The sequence below is a fragment of the Serinus canaria genome, chromosome Z (assembly GCF_022539315.1).
Source record: "Serinus canaria isolate serCan28SL12 chromosome Z, serCan2020, whole genome shotgun sequence".
Taxonomy (NCBI): Eukaryota; Metazoa; Chordata; class Aves; order Passeriformes; family Fringillidae; genus Serinus; species Serinus canaria.
This window is the reverse complement of record NC_066343.1, coordinates 42862470-42885459: the sequence shown is the minus strand read 5'-3', so window position 1 is coordinate 42885459 and position 22990 is coordinate 42862470. Positions and strand designations below refer to the sequence as shown.

Below are 22990 nucleotides of genomic sequence, written 5' to 3'. Positions count from 1 at the left end.
GTTAATTTGCTGAAATCTTGCTGCAAATACTTGTGTAATTCAAAAGACTTAAAGATGCTTCTTTAAATGGCTGTAATATTACAGTTTTAGTAATACCACTGCAGGAAGAAAGGATCTTGCACTGTTGTCAAGAATGAAGTAAAAATTTGCTGTGTGGTGCAAGTGTAAGGAAAACACCTGTTTAAATCTTCATTTTTGGTGTGTGCAAGTCTTCATTCTATCCCATGTGAAAACTATTAGCATTTTGCATATTTCTTACATATGCCTATTGAGTGTCTGTATATAAAATCTGGTCTTCACTTAACAGTCAAGGAGATATTAATGTATTTACCTGATGAACTTGGTTAGTGCATGAAGCTGGGAGAGCTCTGGGTTTGGGCAACCAACCCATTAAAAACTATTTATTCCAGTCTGATGATCTGCCAAAGCTAGGTAATGAGCCTATCTATGGCTGTAGTCCTGTGTTTAAAACAATTCAGTGATATTTCATGCTTTGTCTACTGATACTCACACACATGTATACACTTTGCTGTACTTTCAAAAATTTCTGAACTATAGGTGTAATAAATGCTATATTTGCAAATAGCAAATAGTATTCTACTAGCTCATAACATAAAAGCAGAAATCAAGCATTTTGAAGTTAGGATATGCTATAAGGAGCAACTATGTGTGTCAAAGTCCTGTAACTGGCCACAGTCCTTAGAGTTAACAATTTTTTGTAAGTATATGTGAACAATCAGAAGAGATACATGTAATAGTATGTGAAAAAATTTATTTTCTGCTAACAGTGATGATTAGTTATAGGCCACACCAGAGCAATACCAAATTGTTTCTGCTAGAGCTATCTCCAAACAGATTGTAACATCTTCCTCAACAGTTTAAACATGCATACTTTCACCTGTCTAAAGTAATTTTTCCAGCTGTTCAAGAGCTCTCAAGTGCTGTCTCTTTGAAAGGTTTAGCAGACCTTAGTGATGAGGAAGCTAGACCAAGTATAAAAGCTTTAACAACTATGTTAATAAGAAATTAAACCAAACTGATCACAGGTTCACACTTGTGGTAGCTGGTATATTCTTTGGGCGAGAGAAAACCTGGGCTGTGATTCACTGCTATAGTTCAACAAAGGTCATGTGGTAGCTCTTCTGCCTTACTTCCACAGACTTTTCAGGCTGGGCTCTGAATATTCACTGTACTTACCTTTCACTGGAGGAAAATGACACAAAAAATATGCTTCTCTACCTGCTGTCTTCTGTTTCTGTTCAGATGAGTAGTGTGCCAGAAACAAAACCTCTAATCCATCAAAATCAATTTCCATTCTCCCATTTCTTAAGGATGTCTGTGTTCCTTCTTCGCAACACCATCATCTTTACAGATATTTCCACCCTGCAGGAAAGCCAGACCTTGCAGCTAGCTCAGTCTCATACAGGTTTCCCATCTGAAAACCTTGTGCTTGTGCATTACACTTAAGGATTTTTACAGCTGTTGGCTTCTGAGATATGGAGAGAAAACATTTGGAAAAGATGTGAGTGACTGAGACAACTTCTGGAGGTGACCCCCAGTCATGAAGCAAAACTGCTGTAGATTGCTCCAGCAGAAGAAAACCTGCAGAAGGATTTCTTTCCTTGCTTTAAGAGACTCGCAACACCCCCAGGCTCCTCAGAGAATTCCCCCCACACAGGGAGATGAAGGGCCCTTCAGGAAGGTGCCTTCCTCATCCTAGGGAAGGTACTTTAAAGCTTCACCAACATGAAAGCATAAAATCTGTTCTCCACACAGCCTGATTTCAATACATTTCTTTGGCCTCATCAGTGGAGTTTGTGGTGCTTTTCAGAACACTCACTCACAGTGGTTTAATGCAAACACACAAAAAAAGAAAAAAAACTCAAAGAAGATTTAAACTCCAATTACCAGTGTTTTCTTTTCTAAGCCTTGCTTGTTTGTAAGGAAGGATTGTCTGAATTAAATGCCATTCAAAGCCTCAGTATTTCTGGTAGATAAATGCACAATAATTATCAGTCTTGTAACATTAAAAACAATTTTTAAAACATCTTTTTCATATTACAGACTATTTTAAAATATTTTTTATTAAAATCTCTAAGTGATGCTCTTCTAGAGCAGAGTTTAAGCTATTATTTTACAAAGTCCTATAAATATCTGTTCTGCATACCTGAAATGGGAGACATCCATTAGTAAATCTTCATCCACCTTTGTTTCATTACTGAATAACTCCTCTAGTCTCAGTCCTAACATTCTTTATTTGCTTGAGTGCTGTCTTTGCTTCAAAGAGAATTAGAACAATGACTTCAAAACAAAGTCAGCATGGGAACATTGGTAGTATTTTCTTATATTTTCCTTTCTATTTCTAATCCATACTGTAAAATGTCTCTTCTAAATCTTCAAGTGTCAGGCCTTAAAAGAAACTGAGAGACCATACGAGAAAAAAGAAAAAAGTGTTTACTCCTTTGCAGGTGCTTCATCTTACTGTGGAATCTTAGCAGAGAATTAATTTTTGACAGTAAGGAAAAACCTATATTGTGATATACCTTGAATAGAGAGAAGTGTAAAATTAAACCACATGGGAGACCATGGAAAGGGACCTGGGTGCCCTGGTCAGTGGCAAGTTGAACATGAGCCAGCAGTGCCCTCAGCTATGATGCTGTGCCTGATGCCCCCCAGGAGGGCCAGCCCTGTCCTGGGGGGCATCAGGCACAGCATCACAGCTGGGCAAGGGAGGGGATTGTCCTGCTCTGCTCTGAGCTGGGGCAGCCTCACCTCCAGGGCTGGGGGCTGGTTTGGGTGCCACAATATGAGGAAGGCATTAAACTGTTGGAGAGAGTCCAAAGGAGGGCAATGAGGATGCTGAAAGGCCTTGAGGGGAAGGAGGGGCAGGCACTGTGTGAGGAGCAGCTGAGGTCACTTGGTCAGTTCAGCTGGGAGGAGACTGAGGGGACCCCTCATTGCAGCCTACAATTGTCTTGTGAGGGGGGAAGGAGGGGCAGGCACTGATCTTGTCTCTGTGGTGACCAGTGACAGGACCCAAGGGAATGGCCTGAAGTTGTGTAAGGGGAGGTTTAGGTCGGATATCAGGAAAAGGTTCTCCCTACAGAGGATGGTGGGGCACTGGAACAGCTCCCCAGGGCAGTGCTCACAGCACCAGCCTGACAAAGTTCCAGAAGTGTTTGGACAGTGCTCTCAGGCACACACTGTGACTCTTGGGGTGTCCCGTGCAGGAACAACACTATGTAAGTGAATAAAGTCCAAGAAGCAAGAAAATATATGTTTTGTCTTATCTCTGGTAGAGTTGGAAGGGCAAAGAGACTTCCTGAGATTTACTGATTGACAGTAGAAACATACTTTGTGATATTCGTAGTGAGTAACCCACTTGGTATCTTGTATATGATAGAAGTCCTTAGGCAGTACTGGAATAATACTTTCAATCATATTTTTCTTCCTCGTCAGGAATGAATTTTCCTCAAATGAGAGGCTGATAGACATTTCTTCTGTTGAAAACTAATATTTTTCTTGCTTAATTTTCTGGAAACCTTTGAGCTTTGTACCATTCAAAATAAGTAAGACAAAAGCTAATTTTACACATAAAAAGAAACCAAATATAAAAATGTCTTTATACACTTCCTTTCTGTCTTTCAAGAAAATGTTTATCCTAAATATTCAGGCTAGCATTAAAGTTCATGCAGCTCTTTATCTCAGAGAGAAGGGCCTTTCACGACTGCAAGATTTTTTAAAACACTCCCTTTTTAACTGGTTAAGTATACTTTTTAACTGCTAAAGTGCACTTTTTAATACTTCTCCATCTTGTCTGTGTCTCTTGAAAAATTGCCATGTCACAAGCTATAAGCAACTCCTGGTCACATCAGTGTAATGCAAGCTCCCTCTTTCCTTTTCTAGAAGAAAGGAGAAAAAGAGTTGAGCTGGCTGAACTGAGCAGAACGGGGAGCCTGTTAGCAGCCTCAGGAAAAGGATCCTCAGGAAAAAGGGCTGAGCAACCTAAATAGGGCTGAGCAACTTAAATTTACAAAAAATATTCAGGAAAGCTACTACATTTGGTTACTCAAAATTTCCTGCCCTGCTTAAGTAGAAAAATGGATTCAGAGAGGGATATTTACATTAAAGACAGAGGGGAGGTGTGTTCTCTGGATATTATTAATCTCAATTTACTTATCTACTGGTGGACAAGACTTTTCCACTCTTTTCTGACATGGTTAGTATCAGAGCTCAGACACAGATGTTACTATTTAGATTCTCCATATCACATGAAATTGTCTCATTTTCCAGGTGGAGAGGACAACTTTCCCACCTCCCTACTGCAATGCTGACTCACTCACTGTTTCCATGTCTTTTGAAAGAATACCTTAGAACACTTCAGAAATACTGAAACAGTTTATCTAAATATTAGCAAACTAAGCTGCCTCCCTTTTCCAAAATAATTTTGATATTTTTAAAAGCAGTCAGCTTCAAGGTCTCTGAAATTTTTATTTTTGGCCAAGACCAAGTGTTGATTTCTACCCTAATTCACAAGTAATTTTTGCAGCAAGAGGGGTGGTGAGGGTATGGTGTGAGGTGGCTGTCTCTCTTTCCTCACAGTGTTCACAGACGTGTGGTGGTGGTATCCAGAAGCGAGATACACTTTGTAAGCAGCGCCTGGCAGATGGAAGCTTGTTAGAGCTGCCAGAAACCTTCTGCCCCATGCCAAGGACCATTACACAACAAGCCTGCAGAAATGAGGATTGTCCCAATGAGTGGCTTCTCTCTGACTGGACACAGGTATACTATTTGTTTGCATAAGTATTGTACAGATTTGGAGATGAAGTTCCTAAGCCAGTTGGGATAGAGGACCCAAAGAAGGTCAGACTCCACAAAGCATATTGTGCTCAGTTTTGTCCTGGAATCTGTCTTCATCCTCCTGGTTGGGGGTGTTATCATTAGCTCCATGTTCCTCTGTGGTGTCTGCCTCCACAGATGTGCTTAGCCATCTGACCAAACCTTTAAGACCCTTCTGGTGTAAACACAAGTCATGCTCCAAACAATAAATCCCTGCCTCTATCCCTGCCCATGCTTATTATTTCATCCAAGGCATTGATGAAGAGTAATTTTTATTACCTTGGGCTACATGCTCTTTGTTGCCAAAACCTAGCTGTTCTGATCTCAATAGTCTTTTCCTCTTGGGGCCACTCCAACCCTTTCCTATGATGAAGAGAACAGAAAAGAAGAGGAAGGGAGGGAACAGGAGAGGAAGGGAAGGGGAAGGGAGGAGAGATATTATAAAAATATAATTTTACTTCATAAGGTCAAAGCAAAGGCAAAGATTCATGGCAATAAGCATGAAAATTATTCCACATCCTGCAGTCTCTGCCACTACTCTTCCAGTCCTCTTTCATGGAAGGTAGTGAAAATCGTCTTGTGGAAGTTGCAAAAGAAATGCCAGTCACCCTACGGAGCTGTCCCACCTGCACCCTTTTTACGGGATCTGTCTGGGCATTTTACTCAAATTATTGGATGTTTTCATAAAGTCTTCTGCCAGAAGACACACAGCCATTCTGGCAGTGAAGATGGTAATTATAGTGCTTTACCCATTTTCTAGTTCTTCCTACAGTGCAGAAACACTGTATTTCTTTTTCCACAATGCTACATGCATAAATATGAAACTGAATAGTCATGATGAAGCCCATCAAACCATGTCCACTTGTGCAACAAGCACTGCAGTCTGGTATTAGAGGGTTTATACCATTCTGTGTAGGCCATATGTAGTAACTACAAGGCTGAGGAAAGCAATTGGTGACTAAAATATTCATCCCTTTATTATTCCTAAAGGGATTTGCAACAGCAAAGCTTAAAGATTAAGCTTAGGCTGGATTTTATCTGGCCCAGAATGCAACTGTGGTCTGCAACTCCGTGAGGTCTGCTCTTGGACATGAGCTGGAGTTTTTCCAGACAGCAGACACAGACACAGAGAAACAAAGCTCAAAGACTGGCTTTGAACTGTAGCACGGTACCATTAAAACAAGAGACACCATCTGACAGAAAAGATGTGGTAACAGGAGCAGGGAAAGAAACTAAGCCTTACAGGACAGAAAATAACAAGCATTTCATCTCCTTGCTGTGCCTGCATTGTTTGTAGCTGCATGGTCAGATGCTGCTCTGCTTTATTCCGCTGCAACCTTTAGAAAACTGTAACTGCTCTATCCTGTGGTGTGTGTGTGCAATATGGATATGGGAGCTGAGGAAGGAAGCGTGTGACATGGAGCACCTTTTTCATGTCTCCTAATGTTTCTCATCCTATTCCTAGTGTTCAGTGAGCTGTGGAGAAGGAACACAGAGTCGAAATGCTATTTGCAGAAAGATGCTGAAAACCGGGGGCTTTGCTATCATCAATTCCTCACTCTGCCTCCCTTTGCCATTCTCATCCTTGATCAGGCCCTGTTCACGAGGCCCCTGTGCACGTAAGTGGAAAAGGTGTTTGGCAGTGTCTGGGGAAAAGGGATTGGAAGTGCTTCACTAAGAAATCCATGCTATTTCCTGCTTCACAGCCTGCTTTCACGCTAGTATTACTCAGTCTTGTGGAGTGGGTTTTTCTGTCTGTAAATAAGTCAAGCCAGTGGAGGAGTGCTACAGATTCACTAATGGAGCTGGATATGAGCCAGTGTGCTGGAAGGGAACTACTAGTTTCTGGAAGAACTGGCTCAAAATTCTGACCAAAATCTAGATCTGAATTTCACAGCTGGAATGTAGAGGCACAGAGTCACAGCACAGCAGCTGGAGGGCTGGAGCAAATAAACTGTCTGCTAGAACAGCTGCAAGGAAAATGGTTGGTAAGGGATTTTGCCAACGATTTAGAAACCCATTATTTCATTATGTCACTCCAAATCCTCTATGACCTGAGATTTCTAATGAACCATGTTAGATGTATTTTATGTTGGTAGTTCATGCATTTGTTTTTGCCCATCGCAAGTTCCCCTGTATACTCTTCCCTAGTTTGCAGTAAGCCAGCTGGATATGTGAAAGTCAGCCTAGCTTCAGCTTGCCTTGGAAACTGCTGAATGTAAGGGAATGTAGGGAGAAAAGAAGATCTGGTGTTTAGAACTAAAGCTTGGACCAAATTTTGCATGGTATTTACTAGGAATATGCCTATGCAGCTTAATTTAGTGCTTTTTAATAAAGATCTCTTACACAGAGATCAGGAAACCAGAAGGACACGCTGAACTAGTGAACTATTTTAATAGTATTAAATAGTATTTACCACATTTTTAAGCCTAGCCCAGAGAGTTTTTTCCTGTCCAACTCCTTGAGGTAGGCAAGACTTCCATTCTTCCTTACTGTTGTGAGCTGCAAGATTACGTTGCCTTTGAAGGTTTGGATAACAAACACTTGTCTATTCAGTGCATTTCTTAAATAGCAGTCTTTGTTTAAGTACTTTAACAAGAACTATGTTTCTACTGAAGTTTTCTCCCTCCCATAAAGCTTTTACCCCTGGCTACTTAGTTTCTGCATATACTCTAGGCTACTTTCACATTCCTGAAGTTTGTCTTGTTATTCCTCTTATTTTGATTGTTTTAGTTTAATGTCCAGCAACTGGTGTCCAGTTTCTCCCATTACTGTCTTATGGGTCAGATGCTGCTCACAACAATGCAAACTACTTGTTTCGTTTAATGGTATCACATACTAATTATATATAATGATATTTCAGGACACAACAGACCGGCTCATAAGCAAAGCCCCCATATTATGGCTGTAAAGCAAGTTTACATCCAGACGAGGAAGCAGAAGAAACTGCACTTCATTGTGGGTGGATATGCCTACCTGCTGCCCAAAACTTCTGTTATTCTCCGATGCCCTACCAGGAGGTTCCGGAAATCAATGATCACTTGGGAGAAGGACGATAAGAGGCTTGTCAGTTCAGCTCACATTACCATCGCACCCTATGGGTACATGAAAATCCATCATCTGAAGCCTTCAGACACTGGGACATACACCTGCACAGCAGGGCCAGCCCGGGAGCATTTCGTAATTAAACTGATTGGAAGCAACAAGAAGATCATTCCTGGGCAGCCAGCTGGTATTAGGGAGGAAGAAGTCATGAGAAAGGCCAGCTTGAATGATGCCTTGCGAACAGAGGATAAACATCTCAATGGGATTTTCTTCAATGGAAGCAAGGCTGAGAAGCGAGGGCACCTTGCTAACCCCAGCAGATGGTATGACAATATTGTCTCTAGGCTGCTACAGCTCAGGGGCTGGCCAGCAGAAAATTTGGAGTCCTGGGAAGCCCAGGAGTCTGTGGAGAGAAACGCATCCTCAGAAGAAGACCAGAGCCAGGAGCATAGCCTGCCATTTACTATGGTCACAGAGCAGAAACGCTTGGATGATATCATAAGAAATTTGTCTCAACAGCCCGAGGAGCTTAAAGATACCTTTACTGAGCATCTTGTTGTGCACCTGGCTCGTGAGGTTTTCAAGAGCTACTTGGACCACCAGGAATCTGTCCTCAAAGCATCAAGGCGCAAAGTTGATTCAGCCTCACTGGAGTACCCTTTCCACAGACGCGTTTCTGGATTTACCAGCTCCCTGAGGACATCATCTGCTGAAACATTTATTCCGACCTCTGTAGACCTGGCAAATGGTTTGCACAGGCCTCATCAGAAGCCTGCCATCCTCCGAAAGATTTCAGCGGCACAACAACTTTCTGCTTCAGAAGTTGTCACCCACCTGGGACAGACAGTGGTCCTAGCAAGTGGCACTCTGAGCGTGCTGCTTCATTGTGAAGCAGTGGGAAACCCAAAACCCACCATCAGCTGGGCTAAGAATGGAGAGGAAGTGAAATACAATGATAGGTAAAGCATGTTTATTTAACGTTTAAGAAAATAATTGATGTTTTCACTCATGACTTTCCATGTGTTACTGCCTAACAGTCCTGTGGACAAAATTTGCTGCAGTCTGATTTCATAACAGAAAAAAGGGGAAGTGCATGTGAATTGGGAAATGGGTTAAACAGAGCACTGTAAATCTTCAGCAAGGTTTGGATGCCGGGTCAGACTGGTGTGGCAGACAGGAACCTTACTTCTGTTTGAGTAAGTAAAAAAGAAGGGATTGTAAAGAACTGAAGGACTTAAGTGCCTAATACAGCCAGCAGAGCACTCTGCATCCAGAGACTGTGAGTCTTAGTTTATTTTCCCATCTGAAGGTGGAGATTTTTGCTATGAAGATTGATATAGAGATATGAAAACTGATCATTGGTTGTTGCTGTTATGCTCTGTTGGAGCTGAAATTGCATTTCTCCTAGTGCTACAAGAGGGCTTGACAGACATGGTTGTGGTAAGAGAAGATGTAGGAGATGAGGCTTTTGCCTTCCACGTATGTATTCATGCATTAAAATGCCCCAGGATAAGTCCAAAAGGGCATTACAATCTCCATTTACTGTGTATGTTCTTATGAAGGCTGTAAATTGTGGAACCACAGCTCATGGCTGTTTGCAGCTTTGCTGTTGTCTCAACAGATGAATCATTCAGCATTTGTCTTCTCATGTGAATTGGTGAATCCTCACCTGTTTAAATTCCAGAATGCTTGTCCCAGGTGTAACCTGAGAATTTGACGTAACAAAATGTTTTTATCAGATTATGCTGTTTTTCCTTCAGGTGGCCTTTACTTTCTGATCCCTCCACATTATTCGTTTGTGTGGAAGAGCACACAGAAAGGGGTTATTTCCAGTACAAATTATATGTTTAACTGTGTTGATAACATACGGTCTTCTCATGTGTATACTTGGGATTTCGTATTTTGGTTCTGTTCTGTGAGAAATCATTATATAAGAACAGGAATACGCTGTAGCAGGAAGTAATAATGAGCAACAAAGTACAACAAAGTTGTCTAGGGATCTGCTAGCAACTCCTGCACAAGATACTAACATCAGCTAAGACATATACATTTAGTCATAAGGTCATGGGAAAAGATGGAGTCAAGACAAAAATTTCCAGTGTGGTGCCCTTGGATCATCCAGTAAAGTTTTGATTTAGGTAAAATTGCCCCTTCTGTAGTTATGAAATTAGTTTCTTAGTTCCTTTTTATTTTGACTATTGAATCAATGAAGAAGTAACTGCTTTCTATAATGATCTGTCTTCTGGTTCTTGCCTCTCTGTCTGAAGGCTAATAAGTATATTAAATTTAACACAAAAAACAAAAAAAAAGGTAACTTTTGAAGGAGTAGAGGTCACTGAGAACACAAATGTATGTCTGGTGGAAATCACATAGTCATAATCATGACTGGGACATACAGAATCCCTTCATTTGGATATATTCCTGTTAAAATATCTGTTGGACACCCCCAAAACAAGTTTCACATATAAATTTTTATCTAGTGGTTATATCGCATTAGAATTGGGCCATTGAGGTTTTTTCCCTACTTATGACTGTATCTTCTGTGGCATCCATGAAACAGAAAGGATGTTACATGAAGGTGACATATGAGGAATGCTGGACACTACACTCTTGAGAAATTGGCAAGTTTATTTCACACCCTATAATCTCACATGGTATCACAACAGGTAGATTAATTTAGCTGAAGTAAGAGACACTTATATGATTCCTGAAGTTTTAGTTTAGATTTTTTAATATATAATTTCACAATCCCTTTTCAATCTCTTTTCTTTCCCATTTAGTTTGGCTGAAATAACCTTAAATGTTGTGTTTTGTTTCTGAATTATCAGTCAGTTGTGTGGGTGCTCAAAACTTTTATCAGAAAGTCTGAGGAAAGTATCATTTCTTTTCCAGTTAGTGGCATAAGTCGTTGACAACTCTTCTTTAAATATTTAGGCAGTTTCTGCTTTATGAACTTCCTTCTGTACTCATCATTTATGATTCCCCCAGGCTGGTGTGTGGGGGAAGAAATGACCATGCTCTGAGCTTCAGGCACAACTCAGCACCTCTATCTTTGGAGCTAACAGAAGTTTAGAAATCGTGGTGTGTAAAAAAAATTGATTTGCAGATTTTTTTCTGTTCTTTAAGATCAGTATTCTGCTTTTGGCTCAGAATGCTCTTGCTGCCTGTCAGCCAGCTGTGTCAATGGAAGCTGCAGTTTAAGCAGACTTAAGGGTGTACTGCTGTAAACTGCAAGGCCACAGATGTAAATATGTGGTAGTGTCTGGTATGTTTGAACTGTCCTTCAGCTCTGCAGTTTGTTTTCTTTCTACTTTGCCAGCCATTGAAGGGAGAAGAGGATTTTCCAGCCCACCTCTGTCTTAATGGGGATAAGGAAATAAATAGAGGTGGGCTTTTCTGTACCAGTATCAGAGAGAGACCCTGCTGCTGAGAATGGCCAGAGAGAAGTGCTGAAGTTCCTCAGGTCACACCTTACTGAATATACTGAGATTTCAGAAGTACTTGGTGGCCATTGCAATTCTTAGAGTATAGGCTGCCAGTTTTAGGTTGGGTGACAGCTGCATGTTTTGTATACACAAACCACTGAGATAAAGGCATTCACTTTTACACATTTTGGCCGTGGATTTTGAGCCAGGAATCTCCAATAATGATGGTTGATGTATGGCTCTATTCCCATTGCCCCATTCCACTGAGCTGTTTCATCCACGTAAAAGTGTGACTTGTACTGCACGTCTGTCCTTGCAAAAATTAATTTTCTTTGGCTTTAGTCTAGGTACACTCACAAAAAGATTTAACACAGGGCCCCGAAAAGTGCTGGTTTTCAGTTACTCAGTAGAGTGAAAACATATGACACAAATAGCTGCAACAATTGAAAATATCTGTGCTTCCAGTAAAAGATCCCCAACTTGTGTCTGCCTATTCAGCCTGAGTGCTTATTTACAGAAAAGCCCACACGCTCTCCTAAGGTTAAAAAGTCAAGTTAACACCGGCATGGGTTCTGAATGCCATTTCAGAGCCTACTAGTATCCATACCAAAGGTTTTTTGACTGCTCTGTATGTTGGAAATGTTTTATTTTAAAGAAAATTCAGATTAAATTCTTTAGGAATCAGTTTTAAAGTGAAAATATTTTGAGGAATTTATGCGTTGTTTAATAAGCCTTGCAAGCATGCTGCAATTTCTGTCACTGGGGATCCACTGGTGCTTGATAATTCAACTTCTCAGAAATAAAGACAGAAATAAATTTTATAAAAGGGCATGAAACAGCATGTGAACAGTAAGTGGTATGGAGTTAGGCGTTTGCGAGGTGTTTGTTAGGTGTTTGTCTGATTTAGTCATCGATATATGTCCTGAAAAATATGTTTTTGTCTTGGAGGCAATGCTGTGTGGCGCAACTGAGCTGAGACTAAGTATTAAGCTGTATTATTTTCAGTCCATAAATGAGATTCTGAAGACATGCTGGTGACATAAAGAATTGCTATAGCTGGTTAGGTTTTTTTTCCAGCCTGGACAAGCAACTCAATACCCAACAAAAATAGCCATCTATGAGCAAATAGGGAATTCAGCCAAAATAATTCTATATAATGAGGAATGATAAAGGATCTGCTTTCAAGAAAAGTAGTATGCCAAATTGTGATGCACAAATAACAGAATTATTGAAAAGAAGAGGACATTATGTTTGTTTCTGAAGAAGGATATTAAAACTTGAGTCGCTAGGAGGATGGACCTGTGTTGGAGTTTTTTTTTTTTTTAAAGGCAAGTATCTACCTGGACTACCTCTTTTTTAAAAATATTTGTGCTGGATCTTCAGGTGACTTAAGCTGAGAGAGAGAGGTTTATGTCAGGAGAGGTGATTAATAACAAACAAATTATGCATCCTTGTGTTTTATAAAGTGCAATATTAGGAAAGATCTTTCCTCAGCCTGAAGATGTTAGAAACATTAATTAAAACTATTTTAGGAGCCTTTTAGGCAATAATTTGGTGTCAACTGAAGATCTGCCTACATACTGTATTTGTAGATATGCAGACAGAACACACAGAACTTTTAAATGTTACAGGCTGTTATAATTTGGGACAACTTCTGAAGATATAATTAATTCCATGTGATGATTGAAGCAGTTGGTATTAAATTAAAAATTTATGTGTGAGATAGACATGCATGCTAACATTAGTTCTGCAAGTTAAAAAAAAAAATCTGTTAGTTGCTGTCACTGTTAGCAGTGACTATCTAGTTAGCCCTGCTTATGACTAAGAGGTAAGAAAAATGTCGTTGACAGCAAAAGTGCAAAGGGAATTATTTCAGCCATTGGTGTTTTTCTTAGCTGTGAAAGCACAGATGCAATTTTAAAAGTATTAATGTTTGTTTTGCAAATGTGCATTTTTCTAAGCATTTACAAAACTTGTTTAAAAACAGGCCTTTCTTTTATTGATAATGACTATTTTTCTTATGCTCACAAAAGGGTAAGAAAATAATGTTAAATCTGGAGTTTTTCTCCTATAATAGATTTTGCTGGGTGGCCCTAATGTGGCTTGGTTTAGAGATCTACCACCCACAGTGTTGTACAAACCCGAGTATCTGTGGCTTATTCGTCCATGAGAGAACAGTTTTCATTGTGATGATGGGGGTGTAAAGAAACCCAACAATTCCAGGAACTGTGAGCAGATTTCCATTGCATGTTTTACGGGCATACCCCTCCCCCACTTTCACCCTTGCCACCCACTGTCAATCACAGCCTCAATTAAGACTTTACAACCAACAACTGCTGAAAGTTGCTGATGAGAACAGTAGATTTTACCTACAGTTTCAACTAAAAAGAAAACTCAGATAAAGGAGCAGCAGTCACCAAACACAGTGTGATGAGAACAAGGGTACATAAGCACGAACCCATGGGCTGAATTCTTGCGGAAACAGGCGAATACCAGCGACACAGTGTCCGATTTCGGGGGGGAAGCTTAGCCGGGCTAGCTCACTTTCTCCCTCGGGGCCCCGGTAGCCAGCGGCCGCTCCGTGCGCAGCAGCCACCGACCGGCACAAGGGCAGCGGTGCGGCCGGGCGGGCCCGCAGCTCGGACTGCGGACAGACGGACTGCAGCACCCACGGTCCCCATAAAGGAGCGGGAAGGGGCCCTTGTGTGCGTCCCCAAGAGGCTTTATTCCGAAGGGAGCAAAGTGCCTCGGAAGGGGTGCAGTGACAGAAGAACCCGCCACAGTACAATCTTATAAAGGGAGGAGGTCTCAGGGGAGGAGACAACAGAGTAACCAAGCAGGGGAGAACGGAGGAGGAGAACAAGGTGGGATCATATCGCCTCAGAACTAATGAGGGGTACATGAGGGGAAGAACGGTCTCCCAGAACCTATAGGAATCCAGGGATTACATGGACGACACAGAGGGTTCCAGTAGAGGTTGGGATTCCACTTAAATGACAAGGCAGAGGGGCAGGGCTACAATGATAGACATAGAAGGATCGGGAATTAGGGGTAGGTATCTGCGCTAACAGACAGGAAAGGGGGTAAACAGCATTGGGCTAAACCAGCTGTGAGAGGGTTACTAGGAACGAACCATTCAAACATATTGAATATATTACAACAATAACCAGAAGGATTATCACAACAAAGACGCACCACCGCATACCAGGACCTCATGAGTTATACCACGGCAAAAACAGAGAGTGAAAACAAGCAGTTCCTGAGAGCACTGAGACCATGTTGATTCCATTTAGCCATAGGCAGTACTCTGAGCTCCTGTTAGGCTCCTCTTACTGTCAAAGGAAAGAAACAGTGGGTTCAGCCCAAGGGGAAGCTGAGAACTCCTCTCTATCTTCACTGACTATTAGGGAAGAATCAAGACTGCTGAGTTTGTACAAGCTGCCAATCAAGAAAAGAATCTGAACCTATTTCAGGCTTTAACACTGACCCTGTGGTTCACTTCACTTCTTTCCGCATAGCTTCAACATGTTTCATGATTTTTCCCTTGCAATAGTGTCTTGGTTTAGGGTAAATTTGGGAGAGAATTTTTAAAGGGTTTTTTTAGGAAAGTAGATTTAATTAGTTTTTTTTTTTTTTTTAATTGGTCTGGGAGAAAATATTTTTTTGGAGAAAAGTGGAAAAAACCTGTTTATTAAACAATAAAACTTAAACAATATTAAACAATAAAACTCTTTGCTGCTCTAAAAGAGATGACAAACTCAGAAAGTCCCCTCCCCAGGTTGCAGTTTAGCTCACTTAGTTTTTTATTAGTTTTTTTGGCACTGAAAATGCTGTGGCTTAGGCTTGGCCTGGTGGTCACTGATGTAAGTTGCTGGTGTTCTGTTGGGTGTTTAGTCTAGAGCAGGTTTGAACAGGTTTAAAGAAAAGGGAAAAAAGGAAAAAAAAACCCCGAAGTTTAGGGAACTTTTTTGTTTTAGTTAGTTAAATTAATTGAAAGCAAAAGAGAGTTCTGTCTCGCCGTCTGACCATCCACAGACAGCACAGTCTAGGAGTAGGAACGTGGAGGAGTGAGTTCAGTGTCTGAAAACAAACTGTGCGCTTCTTCTCTCTTCTTTTCAATCTCTGGAGCAAGTCTTAAAGGTGCAAAACTTATTATTCAGCACAAACAGAACAAGAGGATTTGGGATAAAAGCATCATATAGTCAACTTAGGACAAATAGTTTGGCTTTTTCTTACTATTTCTGTTGCTGCAAAGCTGGAAGACAGCAATGCTGGGAATCTCATTCAGCATTGTGCAGAAGTGGTACAGCAGAGGAGGTTTCACTGGGCAGATGTCCTAATTACTAAGCACTCATTCTTTAATACACACATCAGCAGTAGAGGAACTGGGAATGAGACTAAAATTTAATTTAAGTGATCACAACTTACAGTCTCAAAGTAGGAATTTAAATTTCTTCATAAGTTTTTAAATTTAACCTACAGGCCTGATCTATAAAAAATGTTAACTAAGCCTAAAAATTCCCAGTAAATACGTTCATGTTCACAAGGATCAAGAGAATATTACGTCTTTTTTTCTTTCTGCTTTATGCCAGATTGCTCCTTCAGCCTGATGACTCCTTGCAGATTCTAGCACCTGTGGAAGCTGATGTGGGTTTCTATGCCTGCAATGCATCCAACGCCCTGGGATCTGACTCTGTCTCCATTGCTGTCACCCTAGCAGGTAATTGTTTAACCTCCGTGATTGCGGGATGGTCCGTGTTACTTGTGGGAACCTGGACACAAGTTGTTTTTTGGGGAACAGATGGCTGCTAAAGCTATGTAAAATGCATCAACAGAAGTACACTGGTGAAAACACAGGGTGTGAGCTCTGAAAAACCCTGAGGCTTTCATAGATAGTTTGTGAGGTTTATGTGTCTCTGCAAGACATCAATGCTTTTTCTCACTTGCATCTGACATGCTCCTAAAACAGTGCTTATCCTGGTTATTTGCAGCCTGTAGGGGCAGTGCAGTCCAAGCCTCCCAACTTCTGTGCTTCATTTTAAACCTAACACTGATCTCTTCAGTATAACAGATGGATTGCAGGAGTTACTCAGGTGTAAGGAAGGCAAGGAAGAAAACTTCCAGAGCTGAATCTTTTACAGGATCAAACACTGTGTTGTACTCAGTCACAAGTGTGGTTGACACTGTTTCAATTGTAGCAAATAGAGGTTCTCAAAAAGATTCATTTTTCTATTTCTCTAGTAACAGGTTCTAAAGCAGACTAAATATCCTGCCCTGGTTTAGATTCAATTCTACAGAAAACTTTTCCAGATAAAAGCCAGTGGCAAAGGGAGTTAGTATGAATCCAGCGTCTTCAAGGTTTCCTAGCAGACATGGTCAGCAGGCTCACAACCACATCAGGACTAGCAGAAGGGTGAAGCAGCAAACATGAATGAAGAGCAGTTGAGAAAGGTACTGGAATAGAACAGACAATGACAGCTAATGACTGTGACAGAGCAGAGAGGTTTTACAGAAGGAGGATCCTATTTATCACCAAGGCAAAACATGCTAAGAATACTGAAAAGCTTATTGATTTTGCAGACTTATCCGTTTCACTGCTTCAGCCTGTGGAAATGCTTGGAGGCTTCCAATCCATCAGCTGCTATTGCATTCATGTATGACTAGAGGAAGAAAGAGCTGTTGATAAGCTTTAATTTAAAAAAAAAATTTTTTGCACTATACACAGAGAAAATTTCAGTTAAGAGAAGCATAAAGAAAATGTAATAAGGCAACAGTGGAAAACCATGAAGCTTAGAAAATCAGTAAATCAACTAGAAAGAGACTTTGTCTTGTCCTTTAGCAGAACGGGTGAATCTTCCAGAGCAAAAAGAAAGATCTGCATCAGAGCTACAAATTACCTGTAGGCAAAACTGAAGAGACTGATCCTTTTTACACGACTACTATCAGAAATAACTTTGGTGAACTCCAGGCAGCAAGGTGGTAGTGCTGCTGTTAAGGTAGTTTCATATTTTAGAAGAAGCAGCTCCACAGTAAACCTCTCCTTCCACACCAGCATGAAGCTGAACATGAGAATAAAAATCATCAGTCAAAACGGCTATTCTGTCCACATTGTTCAGTGAGTGTAAAAGCCATAGTTTTTGTACATGTTGTGGCAATATTTTGTATGACACTGTAAAAATAAAGCATTAAGTATACCTGTGACACAGGAGGGCTTTAAGCTTTTTGCTTATAATTAATGATCAAAGCTGTAATTTAGACTTTTAGGTGAACTAACATTCATGCTTCCCTGACTCAAGCAGAACTCCTCTTAGGAACTAGTATACTTTTGCATCTCACATCCAAGGCAAAGAGCTGAACAGCCTATAAAATGAGGCCATAAATATCAAAGTGAAATACTGAGCAGTTTTTGGAGCAAAGTAACAATCTTTTTGCCATAATGGAAGTATTTTCTCCAAAAAACATGGAAAGCTGAGGTCATCTGAGAGGAATTAAGAGTGGGGACGAAAGCTTATTTCATTGAAGAATTTTCTGATTCATTTTACACATGCATGGAAAAAAGTGGAATATGCTCCTTTTTGTTTTCACAATGGTTTCCTACTCATTTATGGGTTGAACAGCTAAAAGATTTTTAATCGTGTGGTGGGGCTATGGAAACCAATCAACCAATCAGGAAAATAACAGGCTGATGGGATAGCTGGAGAATTTTTCTTTTCTTTATATTTTGCCAAAAAGTATCAAAACTTTTGGAGGTATTCAAACAATAAAATATAGTATTTTACTTAGTTATTCTTGGGCATTCAAATAAATTAAATCATTAAAATCATCAAGCTAAAAATTATAAAGTACTAAAAAATACCAAAACTGATATGACAGGAGTTACAGATGAATAGTATCTTTTAAAAGCCCTGGAAATACAGCTATATGGAGAGATTTGTATTTAAGACTGACTTAAATTTCCAGAGCTCTCCATGAGCTCAATGAAATAAAATTATTTTTCTCAGATCCATCTTTTCTTTGTTGGTCAGTGCCAAATAAACATACAAATAAAGCTAGTGGTAGACATTAGCCTGAAACTGCAGCTTTTGGAGGCAAATGAGGATATCCGGTTTTGTATCTGACCATTTATTTCAAATGGGGGGAAAAAAGGTCTTTATAGATTTTTGGAAAATTATGTGTTTGAAAATGCAAAGCAAAAAACACCCAAGTCCCATGTGATTTGAAGCAATTCTGTGATGTTCTGCTATTCCTGCAACATCCTGACTGCAGAGCACTTTTTCTGAGACAGGGGAGCGCCTTAATTCAGCTCTTGTCGGCTCTGCTGCATTAGTCCTCTCTCTCAAAGCTAAGCTTGGGTACCCCTGACTGTTTTGTAAGCATCCCTTTACAGTAACCCTACAAAAGGATTTGCAGAAGGTTTCTTGAATCGCTGATGGTGTATAACCTCTTAAGTAATCCCACAGAGACACAACAGCAGCAAAACACCTTGACTTGCTGTCACCAGTGTTGAATGCACACTTTATTGTGGGCAAAGCAGTAACTGTATAAGAGATAAACCCCTTCCCATCAGATAACCTGTTTTGTTTTATCTAAAACGTGTAGTAACAGTGTATGGCATTAATTCAGTTTATATCCCTCATCTTCTTCTGCTGGCCATTATGAGAAAACTTTCTGGTTTTGATCTGATCTGCCCCACCCTGAAGTTTCCCCTGTAGGTTAAGGAAACCATGATCAATGTGTAGAAACAGCTTGCATGTTACTCTAAACTTTCTCTGCTGTGCTTGTAGCCATCACTCAGGCTCCTGGGTTTGGTCTTTACCAAAGGGTGGTGGTGCAGCTGCAGCGCCAGGCAAGCATCTCACTGCAGCTCCACTTGTGCTGGTGTTTATTGATTCAGCTGGTTCTTCTGTATCTCCATATGGCTTTAATGCTATTCTGCCTCTGCTTCAAGCATGCCTTTTCTTTTTTCAAGATAGCTCTACCCATGGAATTTGGTGACACTGAAATAATATAAAAAAGTAGGTGGCCTTACACTTTGTTTTCCCTTATCCACCTGCCTGTTGTGTGTACTTTCACAAAGAGTGGTCCAGCCTATCTATCCCATTGTGACTCCAATGTGCTTGTTATGATAAACTGTGGTGCTTCTTTTATGCAGGAAAGCCGCTGATAAAGGCATCAAGAGCTACCATGATCAACACTGAATCACTTGCTGTCACTGTTGATATTGGAAGCATGCTGAAAACAATCCAGAAAGCAAATGTTAGCATTAACTGCCAGGTTGCAGGTAAAAAATTACTTTCTTCTGTGCAGGTGCCTTTGGCTATAAATTTCTGTGGGATTCTTTGCTAAATTTATATCTCCAGTTGCAGCTGAGTGAAATTGCAAGGTTTTCCTAGGTCTTGGACAAACTTCATTGCTTCCATTAATTCTGATCATAGAACTTGTCCTCCTTTTATCCATATCAAACAAGGCAAGTGGCTTAAGAAAATTGGGCTCAAAAAAAAAAAGCCCAACTGAGTCAATGAAGTCAATGAGACTCATGTTGTGAGATACATGGTATGGTGTGGATGCAACAAAACCGATACATATGGCTGCCTGTTGGGGATGTTCAGGTGCAATATATAAGCATGGGCTGACCAATTTTGTCACTGATGGGGATCTTAAAAATCACTCCAGCTAGTTTCTTCTTTTTCTGCCAAACTTATTTTACATTAAAGGCATGTTAGCTCTCTTTTTTTTTTTTTTCTGGGTTTTTTTTTCCTTTTTTTTTTTTTTTTTCAATCTTGGAAGTGCAGGAGTTTAGAGGAATTCTACTGAAAGAGGATTTTCCCTAAAACTGTTTTTCAATCAAGAGACTGAATATCCCTCAGTCTTACAGTGACAGTTTGCTTCTTTCCGGTGGTGACCAAAATGGGTTGACCTTATCTCTGTGTGGCAGTCTTATGGCTGTTGGGAACAGGAGGAAGAGCTGGGAAATCTCTAAAGACCTGCGGCTATACCATGGTTTCATTAAACTTTTATGCATAGTATGACACAATCTTGCAATCAGACTGGTGTCCTGTGTCTTTCAAGGAAGAAGATTATACCTGTTTTTTTTTCCCAGGTCTCACCATACTCACCTGCATGAACATTGTGTGAAAGAGACTAAATATTACATTAACACAAATTATTTTGGATTTCTCTCTCTGTTAGCTGCCCAGACACATAACACACAGATTCAGACAGTTATTGCTGAACTTAAGTGTAGCCATTTCTCTTCACCAAAAGCACCATGTAAGCAGCAGGATGTGACTAAACAAAGTTTCCACAGTACTTACAATATCAGAAAACTACAGGACATAAGCACAAAATGGTCAGGGGCACAGATTCAAAGTATTTTCTGAGAGAAAAATAATCTCTAGCAATTTTGTGAAACTCACCCACTATGACAATATCCAAAATGGAAAATTTTAGCTGTGTCTTCTCATATAATATAAGGCTTTTTGCTATCTAGTATCTGTATATTGGAATCTTCTGTGATACAGAAGACATTTTCTTAAATCCTAATTTTCCCTGTGGGGGAAAAAAAAATTTCTGCTACTGCCTCTGCAGAAATGTTAACTGTGTGGACACCAGAGATTAATGCCCTTGAAATTATCATAACATCCCAGCTTGGATTTTATGATTTTACAAAAAGAATAAGAGAGTGAGTAATGAGGACAGATATGTTTTATGGCCACTAGAATCCTAATTTCGTAAAAATAATGTTAACAATTCAACAGCAATTACTAAGCTGCCTTGAGGAATGATCCAAGAACAGTGATTTCTATTAACTCTCTCACCTACACCTGGAAAATTAACCAGCTCATAAAACCTTTAACATAGTATGAGAATAAATTTAATTTTCCTCCTAATGTAAGCACAAACTTTTTGCTTTGGCATCAACTTTATGATTATTCAGCCTTTTATATAGTTTTGATCACCCTTAGAACAATCAATTCTAAGTATAAGAGTAACATGCACTACTTCTATAGTCAACAAATATGTTATATTCTAGAGACTTCTTTCAGGTAGATAAACTTTACATCTGTATATTTTACCAAAGCTCCCCAGAAAACATTAACAATGAAATGGCTACTAAATCATAGTAAATTTACATGCAACAGTTAATGCAATAACATGAACTGGCAATTAAAAATAGATTAGTATGTGGGAGCAAAGTTAACACAGTTAGAAAGCAAACTATCATATCCAGAAATTATGTGCAGACTTGTCTGGATGAAAACAGCTCTTCACACAGTCTTGTAAAGATATAGTTTTTTGTTCTAGCACTTTCTCTCTAGTCATGTCAGGATGTCCTGAGCCAGCACAACAAATGAGTGTTCATCCCATTAATACAAGCTGTGTTTCTATCACTGCGCTGTACAGTCCCTTGTATAGGACCATGTGTGTATTGCATCTGGATATCTCACCTCATGTAAGGACACATTTTTACTGAGAGTCAGCAAGACAGCAGAATAGATACTTATAAGAGAAGTATTAAGGATCAGTTGTGGTATTCTCTAAAGCTGTGTTTTCTGTCAAGGGCCAGAAATATACACTTGCTGCTGACACGTGTTGATAAACCTGGAGAAGGCTTCTTAAAAGGAGAGATAATGGAAGAGTACACAATCAAAGCCTAGAGAGTAATTTTATATTGCTTTCCAGCTTCTTAAGACAGGCATAAGCACTGTTGAAGCCTGTCTTCTGAGTTTAAATCTATAGATATTATCTAAAGGTCAAGGGGAAATAGAATCATTATGGATGCATTAGAGTTTAATTGGCACCTGATGTGATTTATATTAAGATGAAACTCTATTTCAGTTTTACCACAAAGACAGTGTCATGGTTTTGATCAAGGTTGAAAGCCAACATTATTTCACTTTACATAATGTCATTTCTTTGTCTATAAAGGCGAAGGAATATATTTTTTAACTATTGTTAGGTGATTGTTGTCAATTCCAGACTTCTCCAAAACTAATCCTAGGGGAACTTGCACCCAAAAGTCACTCAGGTGTCTTGCAGATGCCTGTGACTGCCATTTGGAGAATTTGCTCCAAGCCTCATAAAGCCGGCAGCATTTTTGGTGGGGGTAACTTTACTGCTGTGCAGCATTTCACTTAAAAATAGTATGTGAGAGCAATTTGGATCACATCAGCATCACTGTGGAACTTTCTGTTGATTTCAGTGCTTAAACCGTGCAGATATTCATTTGCATACCAGAAGCTTCAAGCAATATGGCCTAGACTATCACTGAAAATCTAGTCTGATATGTAAGAAGGAACCAGTTTTAAAAATCTAGTTTATAGGGCATTCTGCAAAATGTCCTGTACAATTAGCAACTGTTGAGTCAGAACGGGTTTGGAAGGGTAACTTAAAATATGTTACCTTCCTGTCCTTTACCTCCTTGTATCTTTGTTGTTCTAATTTGCAGTTCTCTCAGTTCTCCTAAACAGTCATTTTCTCTGTATTTCACCTACATGCTGGAGATTTTATTTTCTAGTTCTTGCCTTGATTTATGCCCCATGTTTATTCAACAGCTATACCAGACTGTGAAATATTATTTACTATTTCAAGAATGTTGTGGCACTGGAAACTAGTCACCACTGTCGGAAACTTGTATTGCAATGCTCCCTTTCTCCCAGAGCCACTGGTTTAGCAAAATT

General features: G+C 39.9%; 1 protein-coding gene across 2 annotated transcripts in view; it reads left to right on the top strand.

Annotated features, from left to right (window-relative positions):
• ADAMTSL1 (ADAMTS like 1) overlaps positions 1-22990 on the top strand; it is a 392370-nt gene that overhangs the window by 342376 nt on the left and 27004 nt on the right. For both annotated transcript variants that reach the window (XM_050987189.1, XM_018918349.3), the window contains 5 exons: positions 4603-4782; positions 6305-6458; positions 7703-8843; positions 15902-16029; positions 19462-19590. In XM_050987189.1, coding sequence (XP_050843146.1) covers positions 4603-4782; positions 6305-6458; positions 7703-8843; positions 15902-16029; positions 19462-19590 — 1732 coding nt within the window. The remainder of the gene's footprint in view (positions 1-4602; positions 4783-6304; positions 6459-7702; positions 8844-15901; positions 16030-19461; positions 19591-22990) is intronic.